The 12042-nt window shown below is 38.7% G+C and overlaps 1 protein-coding gene across 2 annotated transcripts in view; it reads left to right on the top strand.

Moving 5' to 3' along the window:
• ANO5 (anoctamin 5) overlaps nt 1–12042 on the top strand; it is a 74122-nt gene that overhangs the window by 9126 nt on the left and 52954 nt on the right. Inside the window, exons 3-5 of one of the 2 annotated variants that reach the window (XM_036325666.1) lie at nt 4708–4755; nt 5258–5299; nt 7727–7840. In XM_036325666.1, coding sequence (XP_036181559.1) covers nt 4708–4755; nt 5258–5299; nt 7727–7840 — 204 coding nt within the window. The remainder of the gene's footprint in view (nt 1–4707; nt 4756–5257; nt 5300–7726; nt 7841–12042) is intronic. The other variant, XM_036325667.1, reaches the window with a different exon arrangement.

The raw sequence follows: 12042 nt of genomic DNA on the forward strand, positions 1-12042 counted from the left end.
TACAATTGGTTTGTCAAACTCAGAAAAATTCAACTATAGCATTTTAGTAATATCATATGCCATAGTTGATGGGGTTTTTGTTTTTAGTGTCGCTGATATTGAACTATTGACTTGTTGACATAGTAAGGATAGTCTGATTTGAAATATTCATACGTTAGCTGATTTACAATATATCCAGCATCACAAAAGACTGTTTTAGGGTTTAACAGTGAAAGTCAGGTACTCTAAAAATGTGTCCCTCCCACATACTCATCTGCATAGAATCAGTGGAGAACATGTGGGCAGCCTGGACTTTCACTCTTATCCGTAGTAACAAGATGCACAATTCATTTGTGCTGGGTTGTTGTCAGAGATAGCCTGGTGGAAAGCCATGAGTTTCACACAGTGGTTCTCAACCTGTGGGTCGCGAACAATGAAAATACATCCTGCATACCAGATATTTATGTTACGATTCATAACAGTAGCAAAATTATAGTTATGAAGTAGCAACAAAAATAATTTTATGGTTGGGGGCCACCACAACATGAGGAACTGTATTAGAGGGTCGTGGCATTAGGAAGGTTGAGAACCACTGGAGAAGCCATCCCTATACTACTCCCTGCCATGGTGACAGTGGAAGCCATGTAGGGAGCAGTAAGGAGGCATCTTTCCAGACAGGTTGGGATCAGTGAAGGCCTAATGGTAAGATTGAACTTCCACCCTACCCAATAGTAATGAGAAACCCTTCCACCATTCCACCAGCCCTTCATATCCTCAAAGGCTGAGAAAGAAACCTGGAATTCTACCCCCACCAGGTTGTAAGGCATCACTCCACTTACCCCATCAGAGTGGTGTCAGAGAAGACTTAGTAGTAAGTCTTCAGCTTTAGTAAAACAGGAGATTTAAATAAAATCTATAATCTTATAACAACATACCCTAAAAGTTTAGATTTCTGTAGAAAAATCACATATGATACCAAGAACCAGAAGGACATCAACTTGAATGAGATGAGACAAGCAATAGCTACCAATGTTGAGGTGACACAGATGTTAGAATTTATCTGATTAAGATTTTAAAGCATCTATCATCCAAGTGCTTCAGTGAGCAATTGTGTACATACTTCATACATAAAAAAGTAGAAAGTCTCAGCAAAAATATAACAGAAGTTTTGAAGAAGAACCTATGGTAAATTTGAGAATTGAAAAATAGATAACTGGAATTAGAAAAAGCTCAACAGAAGGTGGAATGGATAGAAGACAGAATCACTGAATTTGGAGATAGAATAGAAATTACCTACTCTAAACAGAAGAGAGGAAAAAATTAAATAAAATGAACAGAGCCTCAGGCACCTATGGGACTATAACAAAAGATCTTGTATTTGTGTTACTGAAAACCCAGGACAGCTGGAAATATCTCAGTTTGTCAAAATGCATAAACCTACAGATTCAAGAAGATGAAGGAACTATAAACAGGATAAACTAAAAGAAATTCACATCAATTGAACTAAAACTGGTTTGGAAAACTAAATATAAAAAAAATTCTTGAAAGTAAGAAAATAACACCTTAACTGTAGGGGGAAAGTAATTAAAATTATAGTAGCTTTCTCATCAGAAACCCAAGGAAGTGCTACAATTGTTTTAAGTGGTCAAAAAGTGCCAATCCAGAATTATATAGCCAATGAAAGTACCCTTTGGTATCAACAGAAAATCAAGACATTCTCAAATGAAGGAAGACTAATGAAAACTTTTACCAGCACATCTACCCTAAAAGATTGGCCAAAATAAGTTCTTTAACAGGAATAAATGATAAAATGAATATTGAGACATGAGAAAGGAGGAAAAAAAGCAGGAAGAGTAAAAATATGACTAAATGCAATAGACTTTCTCCTCTGAGTTTTCAAAATTATGCTTGACAATTGAAGTAAAAATTTTTAACAATTTCTGATGTTCTCAATGTATACAGAGAAATATCTACACTCTATTGACCGTACCTTTGCTATGCCCAAGCCATGCCCACCAGCCTATCAGAGCGACTATATGTAAATTAATCCAACCAATATGGCAGCTGGCAGCCACGGAGCTGGAGCAAGCCGGAGGCTTGGTTGCCCCGGCGATGGAGGAAGCCAAGCTTCCCGCCTGGCCTGGCCAGCTGTAGCCTCCACAAAAGGCAACAAACTTTCAATTATAGACGCTAAATAAATCCCAGATACCTGCTTCCAGCCAGCCTTCTCTGGGAGCTTGGGTAGCTGGGGCCTGTGGCCAGCCTGCAAACAGGCATCAGCCCCTCACCCAGGATGGTCACACCATCATGGGGTGAGGGTTTCTGCTGGGGGGGGCGGGGAGTTGGCCAGCCTGAAAACAGCCATCAGCCCCTCACCCAAGCTGGCCAGGCACCCCAGCAGGACCCTCCACCCTGAAGGGGGTGTGGCCAGCCTGAAAACAGCCCTCAGCCCCTCACCCAGGCTGGCCAGGCACCCCAGGGGGGACCCCTACCCTGAAGGGGCTGTGGCCAGCCTGCAACCAGCCATCAGCCCCTCACCCAGGCTGGCCAGGCACCCAGCAGGACCCCCACCATGATCCAGGACACCCTTCGAGGCAAACCAGCCGGCCCCCACCCATGCACCAGGCCTCTATCCTATATAATCCTATATAATAAAAGTGTAATATGCAAATTGACCCTAACAGCAGAGCAACTGGGAATCACTGGTTACTATGACACACACTGACCACCAGGATGCAGATGCTCAATGCTGGAACTGCCCCCTGGTTGTCAGTGTGCTCCAACAGGGGGAGCTCTGCTCAACCACAAGCCAGGTTGACGGCTGCCAATACAGCGGTGGTGGTGGGAGCCTCTCCCGCCTCCTCAGCAGCGCTAAGGATATCTGACTGCAGCCAGGCCTGCTCCCTGCTGGCAAGTGGATATCCCCTGAGGGCTCCCAGGCTGCCAGAGTGATGTCTGACTGCCAGCTTTAGGCCCAGTCCCCCGGAGAACAGGCCTAAGCCAGCAGGTGGTCATCCCCCGAGGGGTCCCAGACTGCGAAAGGGCACAGGCCGGACTGAGGGACCCTCTCAAGTGCACAAATTTTTGTGCATCGGGCCTCTATTTTAAGATAATAAATAAAGAGGTTCAGGGAAATAAATGGACATGAGGCTTATATACTTCACTTGATAGATAAAACATACACATTTTGGGTTGTGATAAGTAATGTGTATATAATGTAATGTGAAAACCCACCACTTAAAAAACTATACATAAAGTGATACACTCAAAAACTGCTTAAATAAATCAAAATGGAACTATTAAGAAAGTTCCAATAACTGATATTAAGTCATGCAAAATAAAATAAAGACATATAACACAGAGAACAAACAGGAAACAAAACAAAAAATAAAATGGCAGAATTAATTCCTAATCAATTATATTAAATGTAAATAGTCTAAACACACTAATTGAAAAACAGATTTGCAAAGTGGATTAAAAACATGAAAGTTTAAGGATTAAAAACATATTATGACTGAAAATATATACAAACATTAATAGAAAGTAGGAGTGCTAAATTAATATATAAAGTACACTTTGTAGCAAAGAAAATCATCATGGATAGAGCAGTACATTAATAGAATCATTAGAAGTGTCCATCCAACATTAAGATATAGGTAAGATATATGTGCCAAGAAATAGCATCATAATATATGAAGCAAAATAATAGAATGGAAAGCAGTAGTACACAAGTCTTTTATTACAACTGGAGACTTCACTCCTTTCTCAACAATAGAGGACACAACTAAAGAGGAAACCAGCAAAGATGTAGATTAACTTAATACATCAACCAACAGGATATTACTGCCATTTATAGACCATTCCATTTGACAGCAAGAGAATACACATTCATTTCAAGTACTTATGGAACATATGCCCAGATAAAACAAACCTCAACAAATTTAAAATAATTTAAATCATAGAGTGTGTTTTTCGACCACAATAGAATCAAATTAATCAGAATGATAACAGGAACATCTCCAACAATTAGAAACTAGACAACATACTTCTAAAGAATTCATGGGTCAAAGAAAAGTCTCAAGGAAAACACAAAACAAAACATTGAACCGAATAAAAGTGAAAATGAAACATAGTAACATTTGAGGGTTGTAGCCAAAACAATGCTGCTATCTGAGTTAATGGAATCATTCCAGGTCCACAGGCAGATAGATTGAATATCAGTGAAATAGGATTTTGAGTATTTATTTACTTAGGCTCAGTCTTCCCACTGTTTCAGTAATGTCATCAAATGTTTGAAAGGCCTAAAATAACCCATTGATTCTGCCCTTTGTCTTGGTCCTGTTGAGAATTCTGCATCATTAAAAGAATGGAGATCCTTGCTATTTCTCTATACTATAGTGGTTCTTAACCATTTCTTGTGTCTCAGGTGGTGGTGGTGTTTTTATTATTTGATGAAGGTACCTCCGAGATTCTCATTCCCTCTCAAGCTCTCTCTCATCACACACACATACACATATATACACCCACACTTGCATGAATACACATGCATATGTATACACATTTATAAACACAGTTTTGCATTTAGTTTCAGGTGTTTCAGAGCTCCCCTGAATTGCAGGGTTAGTATTTCTGCAGAAAGAAGCTAGAGCTTTTGTTGTTGAACATTATATGCTCCCCACTCGTATCATTATTAACAGCATTGTATCTTCCTTATGGTGCTAATTGCAGAGCCTGAGCAGCAGAGAGACCAGCTATCTCCTCAATGAAGCAGGATTGGTAAGCAATGATCAGTACTATACTTTATCTTTTTAAATTAAATTTATTGGGGTGACATTGGTTATAAGATTATATAGGTTTCAAGTGTTGATTTATTTTTCTTAATAAAGGAATTTTTTAATTGGTTTTAGAAAGGGGGAAGGAGGGAAGGAGGGAGGGAGGGAAGGAGGGAGGGAGGGAGGGAGGGAGGGAGGGAGGGAGAGAGAGAGAGAGAGAAAGACAGAGAGAGAGAGACAGAGAGAACGCGCGAGAGAGCCCTCCTAGCCTCTTCCCCTCTGACAGCTAGCTGTCAGTCTGGTCTCTGTATCTATTAGTCTGTTTCAATTTTGTTTGTTTATTTTGTTCATTAGATTCCATATATAAGTGAAATCATGTGGTACTTGGCTTTCTCTGACTAGCTTATTTCACTTAACCTAATACTCTCCAGGTCCCTCCATGATATTTGAAATCTTTTCTTTAATCCTGTGCAGGATTTGTTAACTCTCTGTCGATTGCTTTACAGCCTGCAAAGAGATACAATTTGTTCCTGAGGCGACGTCTTATGGTAAAAGCTGTGCTGAATCCTGCTGCTTATGCTTGGATAGCTGCAGTGATAGTCTAATTCATTTTTATCCCAAAGAATAGTATTGATTTTGGAGTGTGTGTGTGTGGGGGGGGTGGTCTTTGTTACTGATTCCTCTTCCCCGGGCAATTGAAGTTTTAGAATGGTGACTATTAATTTTTTTTATCTGATTAAAGCCATGGGACCTCTTCCTAAAAATGTGTATGTGTAATATGTATATATAACATACATATAATTTACATACTATTTCAGAACCCCCGTCAGGAATCCAAGCCTCTGAAGTTCAGAATAATTACCTAATTCAAAGAAAAGGCCCCAGATTTATAAAAGTCTCATTATATATAGGCATTTCTAAGAGCAAATCAAATATAAACACAAACTTGTACACACACTGCAAAATATCTTAATGTCATGTCTTGGGCAAAACAAAACAATGATGGGTTTTAATAGTATCTGGTTATATATTAAAATTATCAGGTTTTTCTGCCCCAGTGGCTTCAACTAGTTTTTGTTAACAGTGCTGACACATACCTCATGGTGATTTATAAGGTTACAAGTGATTTTTCCTTAATTTAAAAATGTTTACAGTTTAGTAAGGGCACAACATAATGACAGAAGTTTGGGTTTTCCCATGTCCCGTTTGGCTTTCAGAGAAGGGAAGTGTATATACCCATTTTGCCTGAACCCTCAGGAAAATAATTGGAGTCACTATTCTTGTAGCTACTTGTGTATTTCTTAATAGTCAAATACTCTGTGATTTTTATTGATTTCTGTGTGCACATTTTCTGTTACCAGAACTGTCCATGGACCTAAATTTAGCTTGTCCAAACAGTAAGAGCACTTTTAAATATATCTTGTTTCCTTTTATAAAATACCATGCAAAATAGCTGTCACAGATTTATAGCAAAAGGATTATTGTTTTTCCCCTCTATTTTCTGTTTTGATTATATTTATCCTAATCAATTATTTTGGCCCCAGTTAGCTTTCATGAGTTCCAGTGAATTTCATGTTAATACTATAATGATTTACAAAAGAGCTCAAATGGTTTATTTTGTTTACTTTTACTTTTTTAGTGATTTATAATCAGTATATAAGATAACAGTTTGAGTTTTCTCAGGTTTTTTTATTTTCTTTTAGGAAAAGGGAGATGATTGTGTAATTCTTTTGGAGCATAGAGAACTCAGACATAACATATGAGTTACTATATTTTGATATTTAATCTTTAGACTCCCTAAATATTTTTGTTTCTTAATCTATTTTTCCACTCATTTCCTTCTCTACATTGGAAACTGCTTATTTTGCAGATGCATCAACTATGTGTTCATATAGATAAAATGCAATTACTCTGTTCGTGAAACACAGATCATACATGAGATGTTTGTCTTATTTATACATGACTGATCTACACTCATTCTTTTATATGGGAGGATTGCCTGGCCTGACTTGACTAAAAAAACAGCGTAGAGTACCATAAAAGAAATTCACAAACTGATATAAACACCAGTTATGAAAATTTTAAAAATCTAGTTCTTCATTCACAGGTTAGATACAACAAAGTTGTCTATATTATAACTTTGCAACACAGAGTTAGAGAGATCACTGACATCCACTGCCTATCTGGTTGAATCATTCTAAGTATTACATGGGACTATTCCAAGAAATACATATAAACCAAGAAGAGAATCAGTCTTCTGAAGTTCCTTCTTTCTAAATCTCTCTAGTGTCCTTGTGGTTTTGAAAGGGAAGGCACTAATGAACTATACAACATATGAAAGTTGAACTTGAAAGTTTGATTATTATACCGAGAGAATAACACAAATTTAAACAAAGGATTGATTTTGGCTCGTCTAAGAAATTGATATTGAAAGATTTGCATGAGACTTTACTTGTAGTGAAGCCAGCTGCAAGCTACCAGCTTCCTAATTATTTACTGCACTTTGATTTTATTTGAACCCTTTTATGAAATCATAGGTTAGGCAATTTTATGAAATCATAATATAGTGAGATTCATTAACTAACCCTAAAGTAGTGTGTGACCATTAATTATTTGTTGAACTAATTGGCATGTTGTTTAATGAAGATAGCAAGTCTCTCTCTGAATATGCATTTTGGGATCAGTGTATACATATATTCATTCTATTTTGGATATAATTTCATCATTTTTGTTGTGTATGCTTGTTAATATACTCAGTTTCATCTGGAATCCTTATTGTTTAATAAACATCTCCTTTATGAAACTTCATTTTCTAAAATAAGCATAATTTTATGTTGATGAAAACTGGTTACTTGTCTTCAACTGTCATTTTAGTACTGAAAAAAATTAAATGGTGACCCAATTTTAGCTGATTAAGGATATCATGTTTTTGCCATTTGAAAATAAAACTGTTCTGTCATTCATGTCTCTTCCAGTTTGATAAAGATAAACAAAGCAAAGACTCCATCTTCTTCCGAGATGGGATTAGGCGAATCGATTTTGTGCTTTCCTATGTTGATGAAGTAAAGAAAGAAGCCGAAATAAAGATGGTAAGTACTTATGTGAAAGAAATGATAATAAGAGAAAGAAGCACATTCTGTAATTGGACAGGTATGTTCCCAATGAATTATATTGCAAAACTCAGAGGCCTCTGAAGTGTTACCGAAAGCTGAACCTGGTTTAGAGGACTACAAAATAGGCAGCCTAAGAATGAATGAATGTGTAAGATCAGTTCAATTTTGTGGACATTTTATAGACTAACTTCTTTTTCCTCTTCAAAGTTACTTCTATTTTTATATAGTTTAGCTTAAATGTTAATTGTTACCTCTAAAATTTGAGTTATATGTCTAAACATAATGTATATTTTTGTATGCAACTTTTGTTTCAATTTTCATTAATCCACTCTATCTGAAATCTCCTTTAGATTATGCTCTGTTCCTTATCTTATTTTTCTTTCCATTATAACATGTCCCTTTCTGAACTTACTTATTTTTTTTTACTTAATTGCTGTGTCAAACACCATAAATTAAGTTCATAAGACCAAGGACTTTGTCTTGTTCATTGCTCTATGCCCAAATGCCTAGGACAGTGGTTGGAGCATAATGGATGCTCAATAAATATTAGGTCCTTAATACTGTCTGGCAGTCATACTTTACTTGCTTATTCTATTTTTCTCTCTACTTTCCTTGATGACTGTTTTTCAACTTTTTCTCTCTCCTCTCACCTCCAATTCCTCATCCCCATTTTCAAGCTTAGCTGACCATACTTTTCTGTTTCACTGGGAAAACTAAAGTAAGTAGAAGAGAAATTCTAAATTTCCGTTCACATCTGTCCATTGACCAGCATCTTCGCCTGCATAATCTACTATTCTTCCTGTTATCATAGAAAAACTATTATTCTGCCTACAGCCAACACCTCCACTTGTACCCTGGATCCCATTTCTTTTGGCCTACTATTCCGGAGTCACCAATACCACCCCCCAGGTTTGGTCATTCATTAGAAGGATACTAACGTACTGTATATAGTCATATGCAATGGCCATGTTTTATTGCACTGAAATAATAGAAATAATGCATGAGGCAAAGTCCAGAGGAAAACAGGTGCAAGCTCACAAGATTTTTCTTTTATTGGAGTGGTACAGAATGCACTTAATTCCTCTGGTAACAGGTGAATTGTTGTCTACCAGGGATTTTCATTAAAAACTAAGTGCCCTAGGATATTATTGGGGGCTGGTCACCTTCTCACCTTCTGCCTAGCACACACTAACATGTCATAGTCCCAGATGGAAAGCAAATGATTAGCATAAATGGTATTGTTTATATAAACAGTTAAGGTAAATTAAGCAACTTTTATCACTTCTGGGAGTTGTGGGAATCCTCCCGAAAGCCAAGTTCTCAGACCTGAGCGCCACTCTTGCAGGCAGGCCTTTCTAAGAATAGCACTTTCAAGCCTATAATACTAACTTCTCCGTATGCCTGCTTAGGGATATTGCTCTTACAAGTCTTTCTTCTCTCATTTAAATTATATTTTGTGTTGTTCTTTACTGGGCTATTTTTTTTTGAACAAACAAATGTGCTGTTAATTCTTCCATATTAAAAAAAAGCAAGAACAAATACTATCACTTGATCTCAATAAAAATAAATAAATAAAATATCACCGCTTGGTCTAAATAAAAAAAAAAAAAAGTTATTTTAAAAAAGTAAACTCATGATAAATGCATCAGTTAAGAAGATGGGCATCAGGGCTTGAAAAAATATTTTCTTGTTCATAGATGAATGAGAATTATTCCTAGAATGAGATGGTTCAGCTTTGAATATAGTCCTCTTTTGTTTTTATATATTTTTAGTGTGAATTAAGCTTGTCTAGATAAATAAATAGATTGGAATAAAAGATGATTGCTCTAGCAATTTTAATCTTTTTTGAAATCCTGAATTATACATACAAATTACAAAGTGATTCATCATAAAAGTAGTGTTTAATGGTCTATGAACTAACAATCCTATTTCCTCGAACTCAGAGAAGCAGTGGCTATATGACTTACAAAAGCAATTGTTATTACAATGAGAAGGATTATTCACTTTTTCAATACTGATACAATATTTTTAAGACTTATAAAAATATCTTTCTATTTATTTAGAGAGGAAACGAAAGGGGGGAGAGAGAGAGAGAGAGAGAGAGAGAGAGAGAGAGAGAGAGAGAGAGGAATCAGCTGCTTCCCACAAACACGCTGACCAGGACTCAAGCCCACAACCTGGGCATGTGCCTTGACCAGGAATCCAACTGGCAACATTTCAGTGTGGGACATTGCTCAGGCAATTGAGCCACACTGTCCATGGCATGATACAATACATTTAATGTCTCTCTCCTTTTTTTGTTTCCTGTTTGTCTTTTTCTGATAACATAGGAGAAGGGCAACTATGAAAGGGTAGCTGAGAAAGGAACCTTGCATCATTACCACAGGCCTGTTCTGAGATGTAGTGAACATATAGTAAACATTGGAAGAGGAGGGAAAGGACATATTAAAATAACTTTTCCTGGTCCAGTGTGGCTCAGTAATTGAGTGTTGACCTAGGAACCAAAAGGTCAGGGATCAATTCCCGGTCAGGGCTCATGCCCAGGTTGTGGGCTTGATCCCCAATGTGGGGCCTGAAGGAGGAAGGTGATCAATGATTCTCCCTCATCATTGATGTTTTTATCTCTCTCTTCTTCTTCCTTCCTCTCTCTGAAATCAATAAAAATACTTTTTAAAAATCCTATATAATAAAGCGGTAATGTGCAAATTGACCCTCATGCCATAACACCATCACAAGATGGGTGCCCTGCCCAGCCCCTCCCCAGGTCCCACCCCTGATCAGCCTCTCCCACCCCAATTGAGGGTGGGGTGGCTAGCCAACCCCCTCACCCCCCATGGCCCCTCACCCAGGCCAGCCATGCCCCCACGCTTTCCCAGGGCTTGGGGTACCCCAGACAGGCTGCAGGCACAGCGTTGGTCAGAGGCAAAGGTCCTGGCTGTCCCTGGCCTAGAGAGTTCAGAAAACCTCAGCAGTGACCAAAGACCAAGACCGAGTGGAAAGGTCCCTGCTGGCGCTTATGGCTCAAAGTGCCAGGAGGAGGCAGAGCATCTTGAACCTGCAACCCTGGCATCTGCACACCACGCCTTGGGGCACGCCATGCCGGTGGAGCCTGTGGGTGAAAGGGGGAGAGCAGGGAGCTGGGATGTGGAGCTGGGAGAGGCCTAGAGTCTTCAGGAGCAGCCCACCTGCCAAGGTTGCTGTGACCTGCTCTTGGGCTTGGTCAAAGTCCCTGGTCAGCTCTGTCACTTGCCTTCCAGGTGTGGCTAGCCCTGAGCCAGCTGGCTGGCATTGCACTCAGAGAAGCAGCTTTCACTGGGCTCCATTAAATAAGAGAAATCAAAGAGCCGGGAGTAAATATCTTCCCAGCCCCTTCCTATGCCCCTGGGCGAGGAGAGCTGGGGATGGGGGTAATGGAAAATGGCTGCTGCTTTGCATTTTATAATGAAAAGACTCCTGCTATGTAGAGAGGTGAGCTCATTCATTTCCAGCAACACCGGGCATGTTCCCTGCCCCAGCCCTGAAGCCTGACAGCACCTAGCAAAGGTGTGTCCGCATAGCCATGTTGGCCTGCCTCCTGGGACGTTGGGAGCAAGTTTGAGCTGCATTGATTAAAAAAAAAAAAAAAAAATGCAAAGATTGAAAAACACCTCTTTGTACTCAAATGGCACTATAAAATGCAGATTAGAGCATCTGATTTTGTCTTCTGTGTTGATTTTGAGGCAGAGCACAAACAGGTTCATTGGAAAAGCAGAAAAAAATCAAAGGCTAAGGGAGAGGATTCTGATTCTGCCGTCCACAGCACTGAACTTTGTTTTGTGTGTTTTTTGTTATTTTTCCTTCTGTTCTTCAAGTCAGTATATGCCATTTAAACCACTTTATGGCATTAGGTAATGAGCTAATGCTTCCTCTATTAAGAGCAAGCAGCAGTGCCTTTCACATGAGTCACATACATTTAATCCATTCAAATGGAGCATACTGAGCAGAGAGAATGGTATGTCTCATTATATAAAGAACTTGGCAGTAGGATGCTATCTGGCTGAAGATCTTATTTATTTTGCAATTTGGAGAATGCAGACAAATCAGGCATTGAAAATGAATGTGCATGCTTAAATTCATGGCTTTATTTTCATCTGTAATGACCACGACTGGTCACCAGAAGGTGCATTGATGGGTCTCGC

Source organism: Myotis myotis, unplaced genomic scaffold (assembly GCF_014108235.1).
Source record: "Myotis myotis isolate mMyoMyo1 unplaced genomic scaffold, mMyoMyo1.p scaffold_m19_p_10, whole genome shotgun sequence".
Taxonomy (NCBI): Eukaryota; Metazoa; Chordata; class Mammalia; order Chiroptera; family Vespertilionidae; genus Myotis; species Myotis myotis.